At 43.8% G+C, this 25,770-nt stretch overlaps 1 protein-coding gene across 7 annotated transcripts in view; it reads right to left on the bottom strand.

Annotated features, from left to right (window-relative positions):
* Nucleotides 1–6,402: 6,402 nt before the first annotated feature.
* ZHX3 (zinc fingers and homeoboxes 3) overlaps nt 6,403–25,770 on the bottom strand; it is a 119,965-nt gene continuing 100,597 nt past the window's right edge. For 6 of the 7 annotated variants that reach the window (XM_032294934.1, XM_032294937.1, XM_032294931.1 and 3 more), the window contains 2 exons: nt 21,655–24,664; nt 6,861–7,241 (listed from right to left, as the gene is read on the bottom strand). In XM_032294934.1, the coding sequence (XP_032150825.1) occupies nt 7,231–7,241; nt 21,655–24,514 (2,871 nt within the window). In that variant the 5' untranslated portion in view covers nt 24,515–24,664 and the 3' untranslated portion in view covers nt 6,861–7,230. Of the gene's footprint in view, nt 7,242–21,654; nt 24,665–25,770 lie in introns of all 7 variants that reach the window. The other variant, XM_032294930.1, reaches the window with a different exon arrangement.

The following is a 25,770-nucleotide window of genomic DNA, read 5'->3' as shown; positions in this document are numbered from 1 at the left end:
ACACACACAGCTGCTTCCCCAAGACATAAGCTGGCCTCTGGAAGGGCCAGGAATAGGTCCTTACTCTGGTGTCCAGAATCACTGCCTGGCTCCACTGTAGGTGATTTCATTTCAAAGGTCCCTTTTTTTCCTTCTGCCACAGGCCTTCGGGCCACCCTGACAAAATTCAATTGCTTTGGGTCTTAGAAGCTGGGGCTTTAGTCCTGTTTCTCCAGAAGGCCCCTGGGTCCTTATGCATATTCACTAACCCCCACCAGCAAATGACAGGCTCTGCTTTTCAGCACTGTAAACTTGCCAGTGTCCTCTCACCAGATGATAGCAGGTTGGCTGTTTGTCTATTTAACATAATTTCTAAAATATTACAGTTCTTTTATGTAGAAGCCAGTGTAGTGAACTCAGCAATGCAGGAGACAGTGAACTGGACCTTCTCTAGTGAGCTGAGGGAAACTGCCATACTTGTCCACTGGAGTTTAAGATCCACAGAAGTGGACAAGAAGTGGAAATGTTTTTGGCCTTTTTTCCTGACTTCCCCACAAAATAAGTCAGCAGATGTGAAATATATTTATATTTTTATTTAGGAACAATCAAAAGGTTTGAAGTACCATTGAGGCCCACTTCAAATTGTACAAGCATTTGTCCCTGTTCCCCTCCCTTATCCAAATCCACAGATACAAAATCTAGGAAATGTGCAATTTGCATGTTAGAAATAGCAGCATCCCCACAGGGGACCTCATGAGGCCTGGAGATTCAGCCCCAAGAGGGCAGCCCCACTCCTGCCTCAGCACGACCACAGTCCAAACCAAAGTTGACTTCCATTTTTGTTGTTAAAACATTTACCCAGGGTAAGGAATTCCCATTCTACCCAAGGCTTAAGTGATAGAGTATGCCATTTCTCAGTTCGGTCTCACACCTGGCCATGGCAGGAGATGGGGCCCTCTTGCAGAATTTGGCTAAAGTTTCATTGTGCCTCAGGACAAACAAAAACAGGACCGTTGCCTCTTACTTATTTAGCACCAAGATGATCACCTCTTCAGCCATCTCCGCTGACAGCAGACTGCTCAACAGTCGCTCAACAGTTACTCCCCAGTCTGAACTGCCCCGCAGTCTGGCCACAGGGAACAAGGCTTTGTGCTGAAGACCAGAATGCAAATGGGTGCTAGAATACCAGGAATCAAGACCTTGTCAGGAGGCATCTACAGGCCTTTGGCAACCTCCCTGACTTCCACAAAGGCTGCACTCAATAAAATCTCAATGAACAATGGCCAGCAGGGAAGAGAGGAAGGTGGGCGTGTTTTCTGTTTAATAACAATTATGGCACAATCTGACCCTCCTGACACTGTTGAACAAAGCAACTGCTCAGAAACTCGGCAGGAACTCTCTACACGGGTGACTGCTTCTCCCCTGGCCCCGACCCAGTCTAACAGGAAACAACCCAATTGTCGTGCTGGGTCCCTGTTGAGGAGTGGGTGCCGGCGTTCCCCACTCCTGCTGACAATCTCATGTGGGGCTCTGGCCCTGTTTCAAGCAGACTGCAAGAATGAGATAGCACTGTATGGGCAGGAATCAGGGATAGTGACAAATCTCCCTAAACACAAGTTATAGGATTCATAGGTCCCATGTAGTAGATTCTCCTTTTAACAGTATTTCTACTCAGGTTTGACTCTTGGGAAAGACCAAGCAGTTGTAGCTCTCTATATTTAGTGACTGAACAGCCTGACAGTTCACCTTTAACTCCAGTCACATTAATTTTGAATCATCCATTTATGGAAAGGGAACAAAAGCTAAAAAGCATTAACCAAGAAAGACTACATTAACACATACAGGTGCTCCTCTGACACATGAGATTGTCAGCATGCACACACACACTTCAAGCTGGTCTCCTGAAGGAAGAGGCACTAATGGCAGGTAAATGCTCAGGCTCCTTTCAGTACCCCGGTGCTCACAGCCTATCCAAGCAGACAGCAGGAAGGTGCCTAGAGTCCCCACCAGAGTGGCTGCCTTTCTCCCTTCTCCCTTGGCCCAGCTCCTGCCAGAGGAGCCACAAAAGCCAGGTTCTGAGGGCTGTAGAAGCTTGGCACCGGCAACAACAAGCTGGTAACCATACATTCTCTATCATCCTCAAAGTCCTGCAAACCCAAAGATAGGACTTTCAAAAACTGAGGAAGGGGGTGCTTGCCCCTATCCTTGTCCATATGGTAACCAGGGTCTGCCTAGTCTCATTCCCAGCCTCTGGGTTCCCTCCTACACTCTAGACTTCAGGGCAGTTAGAATCCTGCTGGGATCTAGGGCTAAATAGAAGCTTCTCTGTCATATTTCCAGTCTGATGAAGAACTGGGCCCCCATTCAAAGAGGTCAGATTTGTGGGCAGGCAAGAGCTCAGGAAAAAAGAACCAAAAAGGAGGGTCTCAACCCCTCTCTAAGGCCAGATGCTCTATGTATTCCCATTAACTTCACAACCAAGTGCAGATGCTTGGTGAATTCAGAGACAACTTGGGTTAGCCCTGCCCCACCTCTCCTGGTGTGACCTGGCACTGGTAACACACAGATTGCAGCAGAAACCTGTTGGTTCCATTAGCACTCAGAGCAAACCAGCACCCCGGTTGCCACTTTTCATCCAGCCATTCTGTCAAAATCAAAACTGGTTGCTTCACCAGCCCTGGTGTGGCATGGCCCAGCCATGTCCCTGCCCCATTTAAATGGGCCAGAGAAAACTACACGGTGGGTACATTAGGTTGAAGCCTTATGTGGGGAAGGGACTTGAGCACAGGAGAAAGGCTTGAGCTCCACAACTCCCTGCCTGCTCAGGCACTGGAGCTTTTCTGAGATCAAATGCTCCCCCGGCCACATAGGGATGCTCCCGCCACTCCACGGTCTGGGCAGGCTGGCTGAGAGAGGTCTGTGCTCTCAGAGACAAGGAGAGAAGGAAACTGGGTCAAGAGACCCTGAAGAGGAGGGTCCATGTCTGCCCTGGAAGAGTTGACTACGTAGACCTTCATGTGTCTAGAAGATTTTTCTTCTCCAGCATGTAACTATCTTGAAAATGGATGTGATCTGTGAAAATTTAAACTTAATACAAAAGCACATCTTCTGCAAATGGTGAGTCAAACTGATGAAATCTCCCAGGTAAACTCTGACCAGGAAAAAGAGACATGACTTTAGGAAAATCCTAAACTAGGTTTGGTTTTAAAATTTTCTTCTTGGCCAGGAAAGGTGGCTCATGCCTATAATCCCAGCACTTTGAGAGGCCAAGGTGGGCAGATCACGAGGTCATGAGATTGGGACCATCCTGGACAACGTGGTGAAATCCCGAATCTACTAAAAAATACAATAGTTGGGTGTGGTGGCATGCGCCTGTAGTCCCAGCTACTCGGGAGGCTGAGGCAGGAGATTCGCTTGAACCCGGGAGGTGGAGGTTGAAGTGAGCAGAGATCTTGCCATTGCACTCCAGCCTGGCAACACAGTGACTGTCTCAAAAGAAAAAAAATAATAATTTCTTGTCTGGCTCGCCTCTCCTGCAAGTTGCCTTTATCCACTTGGGCTGTGATATCAGAACTGAAAAAGCTGCACCAATCTGAGGATGTTGGTCCAAGAAGAGACAAGGAAAAAGAGGCCACAAGGCCCAAGCAGGGAGCATCCACACAGAGCTGAAGGAGGGAGTATGCATATAGTATCCAACCAGAAAGGCCAGTGTCCTTCCTCCATAAAAGGCAGCCAGGAGGGTGAAGGAGAGAACACAGGACCTGCAACTAGGTCACTCACTAAGATAAAACCCACAAGTGCCACATCTCAGGCTAGAGAATACAAAACTTCCTGGTGGGACAGCCTCCCATGGCCAGCTGGAGATGAGATCACTAGTACATGTGGGAGCCCATAAGGCACTATCCCATGTTCTATCCAATTTCCTCCTTGTGCTACTAGAGAGCGGGGCGCAGAGTCCTTGTGTCAAGGTGCTTTGGTCCACCAGAATAGCCACCTGTCACTCAGCCAAGAGAAAGGAGCTTTAAGTTGTACAATCACTACCAAATCGCAAAGCCCTGGCAAGCCATCCAACTAGAGCATTCTTTTTCAGGAAACCAAGATTCTCAAAAATGGCACTCCTCCCTCCCAAAATAAAAAAGCTCCTTTACAGTCAAAAACAAAAACAAGTAATCAAAATATACAAAGCATATGTATCAAATTTAAATTTCCTTTATCAGAATGATGATCTGGCTTCACCTATGAGAACTGGATCTACATGTAAAAAACAAACACGTACAAGACATCAGCAACAAAAAAACACTAAAAGATGATTTTACTATCTCTGACAAGTCCAACTGCATACAGAGAAAAGAGATGAGTAGCCACTTTTTATAGGCTTTTCTTCTGAAGAGACTAACACCATCCACCTCTCAACTCTGCAGCCCACAAATACCTTCTACTGATGGCAACAACACAACTTATCCCTTCAGCAGTGTGCAAAACCACAGTGAACTGTCTTGTGACAGGGCTACATACCTGGCTGCCACCCCACATCCCCCACTGCCACTGGGCTAGTGTGGGTGTGCCTCTGTAAACGACTGGCTGCATTCAGGGTTTTGCCCCCAAACCCTTGAGTACCTCCTACAATGTCCCTTTAAGCACCTGCCTGATGACTGCCTCCCTCATCATCACTTTTGATCATCTTTCAAGGATAAGGTCTAGACCATACTCACTCATTCGCATCCAAGAGGAGGGGAAGAAGGGTCTGTCCAGCCTGCTGGGCTCCTTACATGGGCATTCTTGCCTTTTGTGGTGTAGCCCTGGCTGTTAGGCAGGGCCAACATCTGTAAGAAAAACATGCCAGGGCAGGCAGCACTGTACTTTTCCTCCTGAAAGATGAGCTGGTGCCCATGGCTGGGACATTCTCTGTCCTGCGTGAACTTGTCCATCAACTGCGTTTTGCTGTTTGGGTTGTAAATTAAATGTGAATACAAATAACCAATAAAATCCTTTCCACCGACCAACTCCTCAGCCAGTGCATGCAGGGCTCTGGAGGTGATGCCAGCAGGATTTGGAGGTGAGGCACTGGGTGGTTTCTCAGACACCTGGAGATGGCTTCCACCCCAGCCACCTAGTGCACTGGCATCCCTCCATCACAGGCTAATTCCCCAACATCCGTGTGCCATCAAGTTTCTCAAATGCACACGCCAGATGCACGTTTTATGAGAATCAAATGATTATACTGTGTGTGTGTGTGTGTGTGTGTGTGTGTAAATTAATCTGCATGTACATAAACACTACAAGGAGAAATTCCAAGTGTCTGTTCTCTGGAGGAAAGCAATCACTCCCCATTCCTGGCAATTCCTCAAAGGTTTTTGAGACCAAAAATCTTCACTCCCCAAATGGTAAGAATACAAAAATAGGCTGCAAAACTTGCTAAGTACTTACAGTCCCTGTTTGAAAGAAATAAGATGTGGTCCCTATTGGGACAGGGAGGGCAGAAGATGACACTTTAGAAGAACATGATTTTGGTTTCCAAAGAAGCCCTCTCCTGGAAGGCAGGAGGGGCTACCGCCATGCTTGTCTTTGGAGCCACATGAGAATGCTGCCCTGCCAGGTCTAATTCCTTGGGGTGAGGGAGAAGGACGGTTCCTAAACCACCACCAGTGCTTCTTGCCCAAAGCCCCTGCCCTCTCTCTGGGGTCTTCTAGCACTGTCACTCAGCCAGCCCAGGAGGTGTCTGTGCCAACAAGGCCTGGCACTTGTGGCTTGGCACTCTTGGAAGCAGGTGGTTTCTCAGAGGTGAGCGGAGCTATAGGTGGACAGGTCTTTAGTTCACCCCTCTTTACCAGCCAGTCTCAGAGCAGCCGGTCTTGGGGAAATTGGGGATTCACCATTTAGTACAGCTCTGTAAGCATGTTTTCTAATTTTCAAAGGCACCCTTTCCTGTAATTTTCTCAATTCAAAAAAGGACATGAGGGTTAGGCTAAAGTAGAGTTTTTGTTTCCAAGTTTGGGGATATAAATATAGAATTTTGAAAGCATCCTCACAAGGACCAGTGATGCCCAGCACCCTCGGGCATGCATCCAGCACACCAGCCAGGCCCTGGGGTGGGAGCCAGGGGCACTCTGGGTGTCCTGCCAGGGACCACTGCATGCAAGTGTTTGTGCTAAAGACCACCCTACCTCTGACAATTCCAAGAAGTGAACAAATCCCTTCAGCCTTCACTTTTACTAATGGGCCAGTGTGTTCTTCCTTCCCAAACATAGGAGGCTCTGAAATGAATGCGGAGAAAGGGCTCTGAAAACCGCAGTAGTCAAAGCTACAGGCGGTGGCTATAGACTTCCACTTACATCCCCACCTCATTTCTTTTTTCCATCTTCCTCTCACTCCAAACATGTCTAGATTAAAAAAAAAAAAATTGCAGGCACATAGGTCAGCATATTAGGCTTAACAACACATGTTTCTTCAGTTGATCTGGTAACTGATAAGTTAGGGTCCATGATTCAAACTCCCGTGAAAAAGCAGAATTACGGTAACAACTAAAGAAAGTGGTAAAGCATCCAACATTAATCACATTGCCAGTCCATTTTTTGAACAGAGGGTTACAGCAGGTTCTGCACTGAGTAGCCCACAAGGCAAACCAAGCCTGGCATGAAATGTTAGCTGGTCACCATTTAATGCAGCAGAGATCCCTTCAAAGGTATTGCTTCCTTGAGGAACACAAAGGTGGCACCAAGGGGTTCCAGACGTAGCTTTGAGTGTGCCTGTAACTTCCCTGCCTGACTGTGGAAGGTGAGGGGCACCTGCGACCCAGCGATCCCCAGAGAACAGACACAGGTCATTTTGAGAGATGATGTAAAGGACAATGCACTGCTTGGCTAACCAAAGCTTCTATGTAATGACAGTGTTGATAATCTGATATTTTATTCAACATATATAGGCGGATGTATACGTTAAAAACTTGATTCTGTGTCTATGAATATGAATATGAAATCTGAACTATTTTATCCATTGGAAGGTAAAGGAAAGGTCCTACATTGTGGGAGGAAGAACTGATGAGAACCCTGTCTTTCTTGCTGCTTGCTTGGTGGTGAGCAGGCCAAGGATAGCGGCAGGCTCTGGACTGTCTGCGAGGACTCCGGAAGCTTTCTCAGGTGCCCAGCAGCCGGGCATGGGAACGGCATGTGGCAGCAGAGGGTTGGGTTTGGCTCTTCCACGTGGCAGGCGGTATCCCAGACTGGCCAGTCCTTCACATTAATCAGATCAAATTCAGTCTGTTTCTGAGAAGAAAACACATGCCTGTCACTCCACAGCAGCTGCCACCTGTGGTAGCCCCCAGGGCAGCGTGGTCCTTGCTATACCAGGGTGGTGTCACTGGCTTTGAGGATCTCTTAATTCCATGAGCAATGCCCTTCTGCCAGCCACTACCCCACCCTCCAGCCTGAGGGAATGTGGGTTAAGGACAGGATGCTGGCTCAACCTGGCAAGGCTATCAGACTCTCTGAGGGAACTTGCCAGGCCCCAGGCCTAGCAGCTGGAGCAGCAGTTTGGCCTCTCCAGGCCCACTAAATCCCCCTAGCTCCCCAGGCTTCCGCTACCACCATCTCTGGCGTCCTGTCCTAAAATGCTTCATCCTGCCCTCTCCCTCCAGGCTCTCCAGAACATACTGTTCCAATATAATAGCAGCTAGGTCTAGTTCTGATATGTATTCTACTGATGTCTTCACTTCACTTGCAACTTGCAACCCTAAAGTCAAAGTCAAAGTAAGGCTGATATCAGAGAGGTCCATCATCTGTGATTATAGAGATATGGCCCTTAATCACAGCTGGCTGAGAAAGCCATGAGAAACCAGGTACAGATAAACAGACCAGCCCTTCCTGTACCCAGAGTTACCTGTCTCAGATACAAGAGGACAATGTCAATGGCATGGCCACCCCCTGCCACTCCTGCTCTGTCCCACAAAGGAGAGCAACACATCACTTTGTGTTGGATTTGGTAGCTGAGGGGAGCCAATGCTTGTGATTACACCACTCATCACATTTTCATGTTGACTTAAAAAAAAAAAAAAAAAACCATGGTAAAATATAAATAACATAAAATTTACCATTACAACAATTTTAAGTGTACAATTCAGTGGCATTAAGTATATTTACAATGTTATGAAACCATCATTCTATTTCCAGAAATTTTTCATCATCCTAAACAGAAATTATATATCCATTAAAATATAACTCCCCATGTCCTCCTCCCCTTAGCCCCTGTAACCTTTATTCTACCTTCTATGTCTATGAATTTACCTATTCTAGATACCTCACATAAGTTGAATGGTACAATATTTGTCTTTTTGTGTCTGACTTATTTCACTCAGCAAAAATGTTTTCAAGGTCCATCCATGTTGTAGGATGTATCAGAATTTTATTCCTTTTTTTAGCTGAAGAATATCCTACTGTATGTCTACACACCACATTTTGTTTATTCATCTGTTGATAAGTACTTGGGTAGTTTCCACCTTTTGGCTACTGTGAATAATGCCACTAGGAACACTGGTATACAGGTACAGGTGAGTCCGTTTTCAGTCCTTGGGGTGTATACCTAGGAGTGAAACTGCTGGATCATATGGTAATTCTATATTCAACTTCTGGAAGAACCACCTAATTGTCTCCCAAAGTGGCTGTACCATTTTATGTTCCCACTAACAATGCACAAGGGACCCAGTTTCTCTACATCCTCCCAACACACTATTTTCTCTGGGTGTGTGTTTGTAACAGCCATCGTAAGTGTGAAGTGGTATCTCACTGTGGTTTTGATTTGCATTTCCTTAATGCCTTATGTTCATCATCTTTTCATGTACTTATTGGCCATTTGTATATTTTCCTATGAGAAATGTCTGTTTAAATCATTTGCCCATTTTTGGATTGGTTTTGTTGTTAAGTTTTAGGAGTTCTATACATATTCTGAATATAAATCTCTTATCAGATGTATGATTTTCAGTTATTTTCTCCCATTCTGTGAGTTCTTTTCATTCTTTTAACAGTGTTCTTTGAAGCACAAAATATTTAGATTTTGATGTAATCCAAATTATCTATTTTTTTCTTTTGTTGCCTATACTTTGGGTATATAAGAAATCATTGCCTGGCCAGATGGGTGGCTTGTACCTGTTACCTCATCACTTTGGGAGGCTGGGAGGAATGCTTGAAGTCAGGAGCTCAAGACCAGCCTGGGCAACAGCAAGATCCTGTCTACACACACATACACATACACACACAAATAAAATTAGCCAAGTGTGCACACTTGTAATCCTAGCTACTCAGGAGGCTGAGGTAGGATGATTGCTTGAGCCCAAGATTTTGAAGCTAATTTTCCCAGCACCACTTGTTGTAGAGGGTGTCTTTTCCTCAATGTATGTTCTTGGTACCTTTGTTGAAAATCAGTTGGCTGTAAATATGTGGCTTTATTTCTGAGTTCTATATTTTTTTCCTTTGGTCTGTGGGTCTATTTTTATACCAATATCATGCTGTTTTGGTTAGTATAGCCTTGTAATATATTTTGAAGTCAGGTAATGTGACGTCTACAGCTTTGTTCTTTTTGCTCAAGATTGCTTTGACTATTTTAGCTTTTTTTTGGTCTGTACAAATTTTAGGGTTTTTCTATTTCTGTGAAAAAACTACATTGGTATTTTGACAGCAATTGCATTCAATCTGTAGACTGCTTTGGGCAGTATGATCATTTTAATGATATTAGTTTTTCCAATCCATAAGCATGGGATGTCTCTCCATTTATGTCCTCTTCAATTTCTTTCATCAGTGTTTTATAGTTTTTCTTCCAGAGATCTCTCACCTCCTTGATTAAATTTATTCCTAAGTATCTTTTTTTTTGGTAGCTAATGTAAATCAGATTACCTTCTTGATTTCTTTTTCAGCTATTTTATTATTGGTGTATAGAAACTACTGATTTTTGCATGTTAACTTTATATCCTGCAACTGTCCTGAATTTGCTTATCAGCCTTAAGAGTTTTTTGGCGGAGTCTTTTTGGTTTTTCTAACTATCAGATCATGTCATCTGCAAAAAGGCACAATTTGACTTTCTCTTTTTCAATTTGGATGCCTTTTATTGCTTTCTCTTGGCTGATTTCTCTGGCTAGAACTTCCAGTATTATGTTGAATAGGGGTGGTGAAAGTGGGCATCCTTGTCATGTTCCAGTTCCCAGAGGAAAGACTTTCAGCTTTTCCCCATTCAATATGATGTTAGCTGTGGGATTATCATTTATGGTCTTCCCTATCTTGTTCTTTCTATGCAGTTTTCTGCGTGTTTTTATCATGAAGTCATGTTGAATTTTATCAAGTGCTTTCTCTGTTTATTGAGATGACCATATGATTTTTGCTCTTCATTCTGTTGATGTGATGCATTGCGTTAATTGAATGGTGTATGCTAAATCATCCTTGCATTTCTGGTACAAATGTTACATGATGATAATAATAATTTTTATTTATTTTTTTTTTTGAGATGGAGTTTCCACTCTTGTAACCTAGGCTGGAGTACAGGGGTGTGATCTCGGCTCACTGCAACCTCTGCCTCCTGGGTTCAAGCAATTCTCCTGCCTCGGCCTCCCAAGTAGCTGGCATTGCAGGTGCACGCCACCATGCCTGGTTAATTTTGTATTTTTAGAAATGGGGTTTCACCATGTTGGCCAGGCTGGTCTCGCACTCCTGAACTCAGGTGATCCGCCCACCTTGGCCTACCAAAGTGCTGGAATTACAGGCATGAGCTACCATGCCCAGCCAAGGATTATTGATATGTGAAGTTTTGTTATTGTTATGTTGTTGTTTTCTGGTTGATGTATTTTTTGTTTCCTTTTCTTTCACTTGGTATTGTAGTTTAGTGGTTTTCTGTAGTGCATTTGAGTCTTTTCTCTTCCTCATCTCTGTGTTTTGCCAGTGAGTTTTATACTTTCATGTGTTTTCATAGTGGTAAATGTCATACTTTCACTTCCATGTTTAGGACTCGTGAGCATTTCTTGTAGGGGCAGTGTAGTGGTGAAAAATTTTCTCACCTTTTGCTTGTCTTGGAAATACTTTATTTCTCCTTTGTTTATGAAGGATAATTTTACTAGACATAGTATTCTTGGCTTTTTTTCCCCTTCAGCCCTGTGGATATATCATCTCATTTTCTTCTGATCTGTAATGTTTCTGCTAAAATTCACTGTTAGTCTAATGGGGCTTCTTTTTTTTCTGAGACAGTCTTACTATGTCACCAGGCTGGAGGGTAGTGGCGCAATCTCGGCTCACTGCAACCTCCGCCTTCCAGGTTCACGTAATTCTCCTGCTTCAGCCTCCCAAGTAGCTGGGACTACAGGTGTCTGCCACCATGCCTGGCTAATTTTTTTTGTATTTTGAGTAGAGATGGAGTTTCATTATTTTGGCCAGGCTGGTCTTGAGCTCCTGACCTTGTGACCCACCCAGCCTCAGCCTCCCAAAGTGCTGGGACTATAGGTGTGAGCCACCATGCCCGGCTATGGGGCCTCCTTTATAGTTGCTTAGACATATTTATCTTGCTGTCCTTAGAATTCTCTGACTTTAGACAGTTTGACTATAATGCATCATGGAGAAGACCTTTTAGCATTGTATCTGTTTGGGGGTATCAGGGCCTCCTATATCTAGATGTCTAAATCTCTTGCGAGATTTGAGAAGCTTTCATCTATTAATATTATTCATTTAATAAGTTTTCTCACTCTTTCATTTTCTTTTTTTTAACCCTCTGGGATCCCAATAATGCAGATATGTAGCTGCTTTATTGTGTCCCATATGTCACAAGGGCTTTGCTCATTTTTCTTTATTCTTTTTCAGGTAAAAAGACCTGTGTTCCAGATCTAAGATTTTTTTTCTGCTTGATCTAATGTATTGTCGAAGCTTTCAATTGTGTCCTGTGTACTTTGTTTCATGAAGTCTTCTGTTCAAGAACTTTTTTTTAATACATATATCTCTTTGATAAAATTATCATTCATTTCCTGAATTGTTTTCCTTATTTTTCACATTCTCTTACATCTCACTGAGCTTCCTTATACTCAATAATTAAAATTCTTTTTCTGGGATTTTGTGAGTTTTTTATTGGAATCTATTGTTAGAACTTTATTGTGTTCTTTTGAAGGTGTCATATTTCCTTGCTTTTTCACACTTCTGTGTCCTTATGTTGATATCTGCACATCTGGTGTAACAGTTGCTTCTTTCAATTTTTTGCATTTGCATTTGTAGGGAAGAACTTTCTCCTAGATGTTTCTACGGTGTCGGCTGGGTAGGACACTTTGGCTTTGATTCTTGGTATGTGCAGTAGTATGATCTCCGTATGATTTCTTTAGTTATAAATAGCATAGGTGGTATCTGTGATTTCCTTAGTGGCTCAGTACTTATTAGTAAAAACTATGGTAAAATTTTTCTAAGTACTGGAATGCCAGGTGGGCCATTCTCCAGGCACCAGTGGTAGCAGCAGTGAGCTAAGCATGCCTGCCTTTGGACCCCACAGTAGCAAACAATGGCACCAGTGTTAGTGGGTGAAAGCAGGCCGATTCTTGGACTTTCAGGTGGCTTACTCAGATGTTAGTAGTGGCAGCAGTTGCCAGGCATATGGGCAGGTGGCATGGCATGGGAGATCACAGTGACAGTGTTGAAATAACCCTCCGGGTCCCAAGTGATATGTCCTGTGTTGGCAGTGGTTCAACAGGCTGGGTGGGCCATTCTCCAAACCCACAAGTGGTTCATACAGCTAGTAGTGGCCAGGTGGGTAGGCCCCAATCTCAGGCACCCAAGAGGAATATTCAGGTACCAATGGTGGTGGACTAAGTTGGGCAATCCCCTAGCCCCTAGACTGTGTGCTCTGTCCAGGGAGATGGTAGTATGAAGTCAAGCTGGGCAGTCTTGTCCTCAGGCTCTCTATGATGTGTGCAGGTGCCAACCAAGGTGGGCAGGCACAGGCAATCCCTAGGCTACCTGCAGAATGCTTGGATACGGAGTGGCAGTGCTATACTACCGCCTTCCACTGGGGAGTACAGGGTTGCTGGCCAGTGGGGAATGCATGTGCCACTCACACCTCAGCTCCAGTAGCACTGGAGTACCTTGCTTTGGTAGCTGGCACCATGGTTGTACCTCAGCCACAACATCAGAAGCACATGCCTTGCAGTGCTTCAGCCCCAGCTGCAGTAACTCACAGTCACTTGTGCCTCAGCTCAGGGGAAAACAGTCTGCGGTTTTCTTACACCTCAACCACGGACTCCAGGACAGTGTACAGTCTTTTGGGGGCTGGGCTGTAAATGGCAACTTGCTGTAACTGTTTAGTTCTCAGGAAGTGTGGGGGACCCAGTGCAAGCTCCCTTCTGGAGCAGTGCCACTGAACAATCTCCTGGCACCTCCTATGTTAGTCTCAGGGCCTGCAAGGGCTGAGGAACTCTCCCATAGCTTGAACTGCAGAATCCTTTCATGGTGGAAATATGGACCACTGAGAGTCTCTCTTACCTTTTCCCCACATTGGGAGGTCTCTCTCATTTCCCGGCCAATCCTGGCTGAACAAGCTGCCTTGCTTCTTTTTACTTCCTTACTTTAGATGTTTCCTGTCACTTTTCTGTGAATTCCAATGTACTGTCTTGGATAATTTATTCAAAGTGTGATTATCTACTCTCTATTTTTGTTCTTAATGAAAGAGGTGAGTACAAAATGCCTCTAGTCAGTCATTTTGGTTGGGTCTTCCTGGATTTTCCTATTTCTGTAAAAATGCCACTATGGTTTTGATAGGTTTTACATTGACTCTGTAGTTTGCTTTGGGTCGTATCTGCATCTTAATAATATCAATCCATGAACATAGAATATCTTTCTATCTATTTAGGTCATCTTTAATGTTTTTCAGCAACATTTTGTAGTTTTCAAGATACATTTCTTTTGCCTTCTTGGTTAAATTTATTCCTAAGCATTTTTTTTCTTTTTCTTTTTTTATTTTTTGAGACACAGTCTCACTCTGTTGCCCAGGATGGAGTGCAGTGGCATGATCTCCACTCACTGCAACCTCCACCTCCCAGATTCAAGCAATTCTTCTGTCCCAACCTCCCAAATAGCTGGGACTACAGTTGCACACCACCATGCCCAGCTAATTTTTGTACTTTTAGTAAAAACGGGGTTTCACCATATTGGCCAGGCTGGTCTCAAACTCCTGTCCTTGTGATCCACCTGCCTCAGCCTCCTAACGTGCTGGGATTACAGGCGTGAGCGGCTGCCACCCAGCCACATTTTTTTCTTTTTGATGCCATTGTAAATGATACCATTAATTTTTTTTTTCAGATTGTTCACTGCAAGTGTATAAAAATACAACCCATTTTTTTAAACAGATGGGGTCTCACCATGTTGCCCAGGCTGGCCTCCTTGAACTCCTGCCTCAGGCTCCCAAGTCGCTGGGACTACAGTCATGTCACTGTGCCCCGCTAAATACAACTGATTTTTGTGTGTTGATTTTATATCTTGCAGCTTTGCCAAGTTCATTTATTAGCTCTTAACTATTTTTTTTTTTTTTGTGGATTCAATTTTTTTACATATAAGATCATGCCATCTGTGAACAGAGACAATTTTTCAATTTGGATCTTTTTTTTTTTTTTTTTTTTTTTTGCCTAACTGCTCTGGCTAGAACTTCCAATACTATTTTGAATAGAAATGGCAAAGTGGGCATCTTGATTTTATTCCTGGTCTAGGAGAACAGTTTTCTTTCACCATTACTGAATATGATGTTATGGGCTTTTCATATATGGTCTTTATCATATTGTCATATTCCTAGTTACTTTTTATTATCATGAAAGCATGTTGATTTGTCAGATGCTCTTCCTGCTTGAATGAGGATGACCATGTGTTTTATTCTCCTTATTCTTTTAGCGTGGTGTATTATATTGATATTCACGTGTCAGGCAATCCTTGCACTGCCACAACAGATCCCACTTGGTCATGAAGTATAATCCTTTTAGTATGCTGCTGAATTTGGCTTGCTATTTTATTGAGGATTTTTGTATCTATATTCATAGGGTATATTAGTCTGCAGATTTCTTTTCTTGTAGTGCCCTTGTCTTGCTTTGGTATCAGGATAATGCTGACCTCATGAGTTAGGAAGTGTTTACTCCTCTTCAATTTTTCGGGAGGAGTTTGAAGATAACTGGTGTGTTAATTCTTTCAATATTTGGAAGAATTCACCAGGGGTCCTGAACTTTTCACTGTTTGAAAAGTTTCTGATAACAGATTCAATCTTCTTACCAGTTACTGTTACATTTTGGTTTTCTATTTCTTCATCAGTTGATTTTGGGAGAGTGTGTGTTTCTAAGAATTTCATCTAGGTTACCCAATTTATTGGCATATAACTGTTAATAGTAGTCTCTGATATCTTATATTCATGTGAAATTGGTAGTAACATCCCCTCTTTCATTTTTGATGTAATTTGAGTCTTCTCTTTCACTTATCTAAAGATTTGTCAAATTTTTTTCTTCAAGAACCAACTCTTGGTTTCATTGATTCCCTATCTGTTCTCTCTCTCTGCTCTAACCTTTATTTCCTTCCTTCTGCTAACTTTGGGTTTCATTTGCTCTTTTCTAGTTCTTTAAAGTGTACATTTAGGTTACTGATTTGAGATCTTTAAAAAACAAAATTTTTAAGACATGGGGTCTCACTCTGTCACCCAGGCTGGAGTGCTGCGGTGCAAGCAAGCATAGCTTACTATAACCTCAAACTCCTGGTAAACAATCCTCCCACCTCAGACTCCTTAGTAGCTGACACTACAGGAACATGCCACCACACTTGGCTAATTTTTTACTTTTTTGTAGAGACAGGGTCTTACTTTGTTATTCAGGCTGGTCTCAAACTCCTGGCCTCAAGTGATCCTCCCACCTTGGCCTCCCAAAGCACTGGGATTATAGGTGCAAGCCACCATGCCTGGCTGAGATCTCTTTTTTTTTTTTTTTTTTGAGACAGAGTTTTGCTCTTATTGCCCAGGCTGGAGTGCAATGGCACAGCTCCCTGCAATCTCCACCTTCTAGGTTCAAACAGTTCTCCTGCCTCATCCTCCCAAGTAGCTGGGATTACAGGCACCTGCCACCATGTCTGGCTAATTTTTGTATTTTTAGTAGAGATGGGGTTTCACCATGTTGGCCAGGCTGGTCTCAAATTCCTGACCTCAGGTGATCTGCCCGCCTCAGCCTCCCAAAGTGCTGGAATTACAGGAGTGAGCCACCGTGCCCAGCATGAGATCTTTTTCAATGTATGCTTGACAGCTACATATTTACCTCTTAGGACTGCCTTCACTACACACCATAAGTTCTAGTATATTGTGTTTTCATTTGTCTCAAGGTTTTTTAAATTTCCCTTTTGATTTCTTCTTTGACCCATTAGTTTTTAAATAGCGTGTTAATTTCCACATATTTATTTCATTTTCTATTTTTAATGTCTAGTTTCATTCTACTGTAAGTGGAAATGTACTTTGTATAATTTCAGTTTTAAAAAATTTATTAAGATTTGTTTCATGGCTTAACGTATGGTTTATCCTGGAGAATAGTCCATGTGAACTTGAGAAGACTGTATTCTGCTGTTGTTGGGTGGTATTCTGTTTATGCCTGTTTGGTCTAATTGGCTTATAATATTGTTCAGATCCTCTACTTCCTGATTGATCTTCTGTCTGGTTTCTATAGCCATTTTTGAACATGGATTATTAAAGTCTCCAACTATTTTTGTGTAATTCTCCCTTTAATTCTGTCATTTCTCTTTCAAATGTTTTGGAGCTCTGTTAGGTATGTATATGAAACTTTTACCAATATACTACTTCATCTCTTGTAACTTTTCTTGATTTAAAATTTATTTTCTGTGCTTTTTTCAAAAGACGGCACTGGAGGTGAAGATGGAAGCTCTTGACTCTCCTAAAGCCGATCACAAAGTGAAGGCTTTAAAGAACAAGGAGGCAGTGCTGAAAGGCGTCCACACAGCCACCAAAAAAGAAGAAGAAGAAGAAGAAGAAGAAAATCCGCATATCACCCACCTTCCTGTGGCCAAAGACACTATGACTCCGAAGGCAGCCCCAATATCCTCAGAAGAGCACTCCCAGAAGAAATAAGCTTGGCCACTATGCCAGCATCGAGTCCCCACTGACCACTGAGTCTGCTGTGAAGAAGACGGAAGACAACAATGCACCTGTATTCACTGTGGATGTTAAAGCCAACAAGCACCAGATCAAACAGGCTGTGAAGTGGCTCTGTGACACTGATGTGGTCAAAGTCAACAGGCCTGAGGGAGAGAAGAAGGCGTATGTTCAACTGGCTCCTGATTAAAATGCTTTCAATATTGCCAACAAAGCTGGGATTATCTCAGCTGAGTCTGGCTCGCTAATTCTAAATTATACACATAACATATATATATTACATATTCTTATGTATAATATATAATTGTATATATTATTTAAAATATGTTACAAATATTCTTCAGAAAAAATAGTGGTTTTTGCCTGATAATATAGCCACCTCAGCCGTCATATAGTTACTACTTTCCAGATGTATCTTTTTCTATCCTTACTTTCAACCTCCTTGTATCCTTATATCTAAAGTGAGTCTCTTAAGAAAGCATATAAACACTTAATTTTTTTATTCCAATCTGCCAATCTTTGTTTCTAATAGAAGAGCTTAGCCCCTTTACATTTAATGTGATTACTGATAAAGGATTTACTTCTGCCATTGAGCCATTTGTTTCTCATGTCTTAAATGTTTTTGATTCCTCAATTCCATTACTGCCTTCTTTTGTATTTGATTGTTTGCAATGTACTGTTTGGATTGTTTTGTTTGTGATGCACGAATTTGTTAGTTTTACTATTTACACAGATTACATCTTACTACATTGTATGTCCATTAATACAGATTTATAATTTTTTAATGAATTTGTCTTTTAAATTATAAGGCACAAAGAGAAAAAGTTATAAACCAATAGTATTGGCTCTTATATTTACCTCTAAAGTTATCTTAACTAGCGCTCTTTATTTTTTCTTATGGCTTCAAGTTTCTGTTCAGTGTCCTTTCATTTCAGCCTGAAGGACTCCCTTTAGCATTTCTGGTAGGGTGTGTCTACTAGTAATGAAGTCCTTCAACTTTATTTGGAAAAGTCTGGATTTCTCTTTCATTTTTGACGGATAGTTTTGCCATATATAGAAATCTTGTTGAGAGGTTTTTTTTTTTTTTCTTCTTTCATGACTTTAGATATGTCATCTTGCTGCCTTTGGGCTTCCAAGATTTTTATTGAGGAATTGGCTGTTAAAGTTGTCGAGAATTCTTTGTATGTGATGAGTTGCTTTTCTCTTGCTGCTTTCAAAATCTTGTCTTTAGGTTTTGACAATTCTAATATAATATGTCTTGGTGTGGATCTCTTTGCATTCATCCTGCTTGGATTTCATTGAGATTTTTGGATGTATAGACTCATGACTTTCATTGGGTTTGGGAAATTTTCTATCATTATTTCTTTAAATATTCTTTCTGTCGCTTTTCTCTCTCCTTTTCTGGGATTCCTATAATGTATACATTAGTATGCTTGATGATGCCCCATAGCTCTCTTGGGCTTTTTTTTTTTTCTTTTTTTCTTTCTCCTCGTTTAAATAATTTCAATTCTCTTCAAATTCACTGTTCTCTTCTTTTGCATGCCCATATCTTTGCTGACTCCGTCTAATATGTTTTCCATTTCAAGGATTGTACATTTTAGCTCTAGAATTTGTTTGGTTTCTTTTCATAATTTCTATCCTTTATTGATATTCTCATTTTTTTCATGCATGGCTTTCCTGATTTCCTTTAGTTCTTTGCCCATGGTTTCCTTTAGCTCATTGAACATACTTAAGATATCTGATTTAATGTCTTTGACTAATAATTCCAATGTCTGGACTTCCTCAAGGATGGTGTCTGTCAATTTTTTTCCCTGTGAATGAACCATATTTTTCTATTTCTTTTTATATTTGTAATTTTTTTGTTGAGAACCGGACATTATGAATATTATGTTGTGGTAACTGAAAAATCTAATTCTCTCATACCTCAGAGATTGCTGATTTTTGCTTATTGAGGGCTAGAGCCAACTATTTCCAACTTTTCCAATTCTTTGTGGTATGGGGGTCAGTGAAGTTTCTGTTTTGATATCTCTGTGATTAACCAGTGACCTAAGATTTCATTAAATGTCTGGCTTGCCGAAGGAGGAATAAAGGAAAAAAATAGACACTGTCTCTTTAAAACCCGTTGTGGCTAGAAAGCTCCTTCTGCCCAAAGGGGTTGAGACAATGATCAGCCTCTGCACTGGCCCCTCGGTGATCAAATGCGGTAATCAGCAATCAAAATATAAAAAGCTGACCTTTTTTTTTGGAGATGGAGTCTCGCTCTATTGCCCAGGCTGGAGTGCAGTGGTGCAATCTTGGCTCACTGCAACCTCCACCTCCCGGGTTCAAGTGATTCTCCTGCCTCAGCCTCCTGAATAGCTGGTATTACAGGCACCCACCACCATGCCTGGCTAATTTTTGTATTTTTAGTAGAGGCAGGGTTTCACCATGTTGGCCAGGCTGGTCTCAAACTCTTGACCTCAAGTGATCCACCCACCTCAGCCTCCCAAAGTGCTGGGATTAAAGGTGTGAGCCACCATGCCTGGCCACAAAAACTTGACTTTCAGAGGACAAAGTTGTTATTGCCCACCCTGGCACCAACAGGCTACACCAGGAACATTTTCCACAGTTTCCTGCTGCAGAGCTTGGGAATGCTGCTATGTGAAACAAACTCATCAAAATTTATAAGCCTCTCCCTCAAGCTCTTCCCTGGAAACAGCTGCTTGAGACAATTACTGCCAGCTCAATAATTGTTTTGGTAGAGGAACAGATTCCTGATGCTGCTACTGCCATCATCCATAACATCCTTCTCCATGTCGGCTTTTGTAACAAACTTGTTCCAACATCCTCATCTCTCCTGAACATGACACCCTGGCCTACTGGTAATCACAAGAAGCATACAGCTGGGTATAACATAAGGACCAACTTGGACAAAGATTTGTAGGAGAGACAATCTGCTTTGCATTTAAAAAAAAAAAAAAAAAGGTCAAACCAGCCATAAAAACCTGCTGTTCTGACTCCAGGGTGTGCTATCAGCTGCTTTATAAAGTAGGCTGTGAGCTGTGGGCCCCAAAGGAGGGGAGTGTTTTGTTGTACTCTTGCTGTATTGAAAACCTGCTGCAGTTGGAAGAGGCCAGAAGGAGCCAGCGGCCCTGTGTACTCCAACCTTGACTGCTGACCAGTGACTCGGCTCCACCAGGTGTTTGCCCTCACTGTGGGCTTTGTGGAGCTCGATTTTGCCTTAGTATGTGAACATAAGAACAGGCTTTCTGCAAATGCTAAACAGATGGATGACATAGTATTCCCCACCCCACCTCACCAAATTATGAGCAGACAAGGATCTCTCTATTTCCTTAACTGAGTAAAGAAACGATAGCATAACTACGTTTCAAATTGTTGTGTTTAAATGAATTTAAAATATTCACAGAAAGAAAAAGAATTTTGTCCTTTTTAAGATATCCTAAGAAAGCAACTGGGGTGGAGGAGCTGGGATTTGCCAGGCCAAAATAAACAAACAACAATGTTCGGCTATTGTATGGAAACAATGGAATACCATCCAGGAAATTCTGTGGGATTGCTGAGAGACAGGGCACTATGGTTGGTCCTGGGGATGAGGTGCCAAATGCAAGGCCCCACATTGAGGCAGCTCATGCCAAAGTCACGAGGAAACAACGTTGCCCAACACCACAGATACTGTCTCCTGTACCCCCTCCCACCATTGCCAACTCAGCTAGCAACACTGCCAATTTGGAACCCCCAATCCCTTCAGCTTCTACAACACTACGGCCTCCTGGCTCTCATCTGACCTTCTGGCTGCCCTATGATGGGGTCTCTAATGAGAACACAAATGCCAAAGAGTAGGGAGGGAAGGGAGAGGCTGGTAACTCAGTGACCAGGAACCTAGAAAATCAACACTTAATAACATAACTTGTCTGTGGCTTCAAAACTATGTCTTAAATAAAAATAATCTTCTATAATACATTTTGATTTCAAGTACAATCCAGAGAAACTAAGAAACAAAATTCAAGTTTTGATTTCATGTATGGCAAAGAAGGAAAGTGATTTTCCATTATGATAAACATTTCTTTTACATCAGGAATAACAAGAGAAACACAAGACAAGAATTTCATCATCAGAAAAAAGCACTTTATGTATCTAAGGATAATTAAAAGCTCTCTTTTTTTTTGTTCATCAATTTGAGGTGGATTTCATCTAATGTCCGGTTGCTCTCTCCTACCCAGTGGCTGTGGATCTGCCTAACTCAAAGGATGTTTTGACCTGTTCTCCTACTGCTAAGAAATGGCTAGAAAAGCTTGGACCTTTTAGGATCACCATGTTCCTTCCCCTGAGCAGGTTTTTTAAAAAAACATGAAACAAAAAACAACTCTCAACCATTTATCATTTTATGTTTCTATGGCTTCTACTGCTAGTTGTCCTCTGAAGCAGCCAGTTAGTGCTGCTGCCAGGCAGCCTTAGAGACAGCAGATGTCCCTGTGCAGTAAATTCAGGGCCCAACCATGAGTGCATCCTCCCCTTACCCACACAGGATAGCCATGGCCCCTGTGGACTCCTTACCGAGCTGATGTCCAGCCTGGGGACTCGATGTGTCAAAGGGCTCTGAGCTGGCCTCAGGGACACTGGGCTCCCACGATTCACTGTTTTCAGACACCTCTGAATAGGTGTCACCCATCCCTTTGTGAACTGCTGTGAGCTCACCAGTACCAAGGCCCTGGTCCTCAACGCCTGTGTCTGCCATGGCTCGGGTCTCCTCCCCCATTTTCTCAGCAAACCACTGCTTGACCTGCTGGGAGCTCATCTGGGTCTTGTCACACAGGTTCTGCAGGTCCTCTTCGTACAGCATCTTGTGTGTCATGAAATAGTCCTGCAGAAGCTCCCGGTTGCCAGGGGCAATGACCAGTAGCCCTGGTGGGAAGTTGCCTCGCTTATAGTCCTCGTACCACTTGAGTTGGCCATTCTTCAGTGCGTACCTGCTGTCTCCAAACCAGCGCACCACCTCTGGCCGGGGCAGACCCGTCTGGGCCATTATGGAGTCATAGTCTTGGTTGCTCGGCCACTGTGTCTGGACAAAGAGCTGCCGTAGCAAGTGCCGCTGCTGCGCAGTCTTTTTGCAGCTCACTTTGCCTGGGAGCTGCTCTGCCAGTTTGTCTGACCCATCATCTTCCGGGTCACAGGCACCCAGCCCTGGAATCTCATTCCTGCCATTGGCTTCAGTGACCCGCAGGTTCTTCAGATTGATTTTAATGGGGCTGACTTTGCGCTCTCCCAAGATATGGCTGCTGGGCATTTCCAGAGAGCCATTTTCACCAGAGACCCTTAGCTCACTGGCCAAATCCTCTTCTCCACCCTCATCCTCAGCAGCCTCCTCTTCCTCCTGAGAGGCATTCTCCTCAGCCTTCTTGGTCTCCTCAGCATTCACTTTTTTCCGTCTCTCTGAAAACCAGCTATCAATTTCTCTTCGGGTCATTTTAGTTTCACTTCTCAGGCGGTCTAGTTCCTCATCAAGAGGAAGAGGGTTTTGTGCAAAACTGCTCTCCAGGGCTCTGAGTTGCTCAGGGGCTCTCTCCTTGTATTTGGTTGGTGTGAAGTCAGGAGTCTGGTGCCAAGATTGTCGTTTGGCAGAAGGGTGGGTTGCTGCTGTGGCTGTTGTTGGGATGCAGGTGACCTCAGGGACCTTGGACAGTGGGGAGAAAGACACCTCTGGCACAGAGTCAACGATGATGGAGCTGTGATCCCCAGGCATCATCGCTCTGGAGCCCTTCAAGTTCCGGCAGTGGTATCTACGATCACTGAACCATTTCCGCACCTCTCTGGTACTGAGGCCGGTCACTTTGGTGAGATGCTCAACTTCGCTCTGCCCTGGGAACTGGTTCCGACAGAAGCTCCCTTTCAGAGCTGACAGCTGTTCGTGAGATTTCTTATTTTTGTAGATGCTAGCATCAAGGAAGGCTTGGGAGGTTATGCTGGGGCAGGCTGTGAGGAGCGACTGGGCTGCATTGACCACCTTCACAGCTGATGTTGTATTTGAACACACAGTGTTAATGGGTGCCACACCTGGCTGCTTGGGGACAGATGTCACTGTGAGGGGGAGAGAGGAACTTGTTGCTTGCACCCCATTGGCCATCAATGGCTGAGTGACCAGAAGTCCCCCTCCTGTGCCCTCTGGCTGCCCTACAACGTGACCTGGGAGAGCAGCCTGGATGAGATGCTGGACATTGCCAGCACTGGCGACCAGTGGGGTATTTAAAACCGTAATTGTGGGCTGAGGCACAGACTGGATGACTGTATTGAACATCTTTTTCCGGGCATCCTCAATCTCCTCAGGGGACCAGCTGATCCCCTGCTTTAGCCTTTGGGCTGTGAACCAGATCTTGAGCTGTTCTTCTGGATACTTGGTCACCACAGTCAAATAGCAGAGCTCAGCTTTGGTTGGGTAGGGGAACTTGTGGAAGGAGTTCTTCAGGAAGCTGTTTGAGTCCATGGCTGCGTTGTACGTTGGAATGCTGCTCAGGGGGATCATCACTTTGGGAAGGGCCTTGGCCGTGGGTAGTGACTGTTGGGCATGGTGTTGGGCATGCACTGGGGGCTGCTGCTGGAGAGAGAGGAACTGTGCTATGCCAGCTGGCAAAACTGGCACTGTTCCTATCAGGGGCCCGTTGGTGGCATGGGGGTTTTTTGCAGAGCTGGCAGATGCCTGGCTGACTGGAACTGCCCCATTGATGAAAGACTGGTCCCCCTCTCTCACCTCCATTTCTCCAGTCGACAGCTTCGGTAAGGCCTCACCCACAGGCTGGCTAGGGACATTCTCCTTGAGAGTATGAATTTTTTTGGCTTCAGCTTTGCCTTTCATTATCTTCATGATTGGAGTTTTGGTAATGATGATTTCTGCCTGTCCATCAGTCCCTTCAGCACTGGGTTCACCTGCTAGGTCAGGAGTGCTGGTGCTCTCAGGGACGCTCTGCTCCACAACCACATGATTGTCTGGCTTGGCCACATTCCACACAAAGCTGGCTTCCCCTGAGTGACACGTAGCATTGTGCAACGAAAGCCCCTCAGGGGTTTTTGCCAGAAAACTGCACCCACTGCATACAAAAGTTGGGTCTTTATTAAAGTCTGTGTGCTCTGAGTTCATATGTCCCACAAATTGGCTCATGTCATGGGATCTGAAACTGCAGTATTTACAGGAATATAAATAGCCATCTAAAGTGCTCCGATGCCCATTGGCTAGTGCAGAGCCATCAGTACTGCTGGGGTTCTGGGCTGCCTCACTGTTGGCAGCAGGTGCTTCTGGGGGTAGATCCTGCTGGGGTCCTTCAGGCAAGGTCTCAGTGGGCTGGGCCTCTATGCTGGCATCCTGCAGCACCACTGTCTTCACTGGGATCATGCATGGTGTGGTGGATTTCCTCTTGCTGGCCATGGTGACAATCACTGGGTGATCAGCAGTTCAGAGCTTGTCCCATCAGGGGCCTCACAATACAAGTTCCAGCTTCCCAGTGAGAGCCAAAGAAACAGTTTCTAAGTGCAGTTTTTTCAGTTGTTTGCAGAAAGCAGGTTTTCCCTATTCAATCTAAGGAAAGGGAGAAAAAAAATGATTAAGTTCTCTTAAGCACTTTCTATATATTTCTCATTCCACTGCTTGCCTTCTACCATCTAGGTCTTTTCACAGTAAATTGAATCAGCAAATTGGATGTAAAGTCTAAGTTACAAACCCCCTAATGACAAAAACTGGACCCTGAAGAATGACCTGGGGATGGTCCAATACCATTTGATAGAATTAAGCAATGTATTTTTGTTTTTGCCTCACCACCCCCTATATATCCTTGTATTAAGTAATTCAGATTAAAAAACAAAACTACCCTCTTTCTGGACCTCCAAATTAATTCTGACCATGTCAGAATGAAAACAAAAGAGCCTAGTATAATTCTTGTTTACATGTTTGGACCAACATGGGTTTTTCTTTTCATAGCCTTCCCACATACGAGAACAAGAAGACGCCTCTGTATCTCCCAAGCCAGGGCCAGGGACCAAGTTAGCTGCAGTGTGTGAACGGAAGGGGTGGGGTGGGCGGGGGTGGCTGGAAAGATTGGCTGCTGTAAGAGCCAGGCCTCTGTGGCCTTTCCTTGCCTGTCACACTTGTTCCAGGCCACAGTAAAGGGATCAACTCGTAGTCACTGGCTGTATGTACCCCAAACCACTGTCACTCAGATGAAGCCAAAGGTCAGAGAGTCAGGGAACCCACAGAATCAGTTTGTGGGCCAGCAAGCTGTACATTCTGTATCTGTGTACAACAACTCGAAGTGTGTTCCCACCTTGGGCACACAACCTTGTACTGTGCTTTTTTTTCCATTATTCTTTTGGGTACATTTATTATTTCACAAAAAAACTATTACTGAGCTCTCTGAAACTTATTTCATTTTATTTTACTTTTCTGAACAAGGTCTCCCTCTGTTGCCAAGGCTGGAGTGCAGTAGTGTGATTATGGCTCACTGTACTCTTGACCTCCTGGGCTCAAGTGATCCTCCTGCCTCAGAGTAGCTGGAATTACAGGCATGTGCCACCACACCTGGTTAGTTATCTTTTGTAGAGACAAAAAATAGTAGTAGTGAGGGTCTCTCACTACGTTGTCCTGGCCAATCTCGAACCCCTGGGCTCAAACAATCCTCCCACCTTGGC

The sequence above is a fragment of the Sapajus apella genome, unplaced genomic scaffold (assembly GCF_009761245.1).
Source record: "Sapajus apella isolate SASKATOON/1434 unplaced genomic scaffold, GSC_monkey_1.0 scaffold33, whole genome shotgun sequence".
Taxonomy (NCBI): domain Eukaryota; kingdom Metazoa; phylum Chordata; class Mammalia; order Primates; family Cebidae; genus Sapajus; species Sapajus apella.
This window is presented reverse-complemented; position numbering and strand designations above follow the sequence as displayed.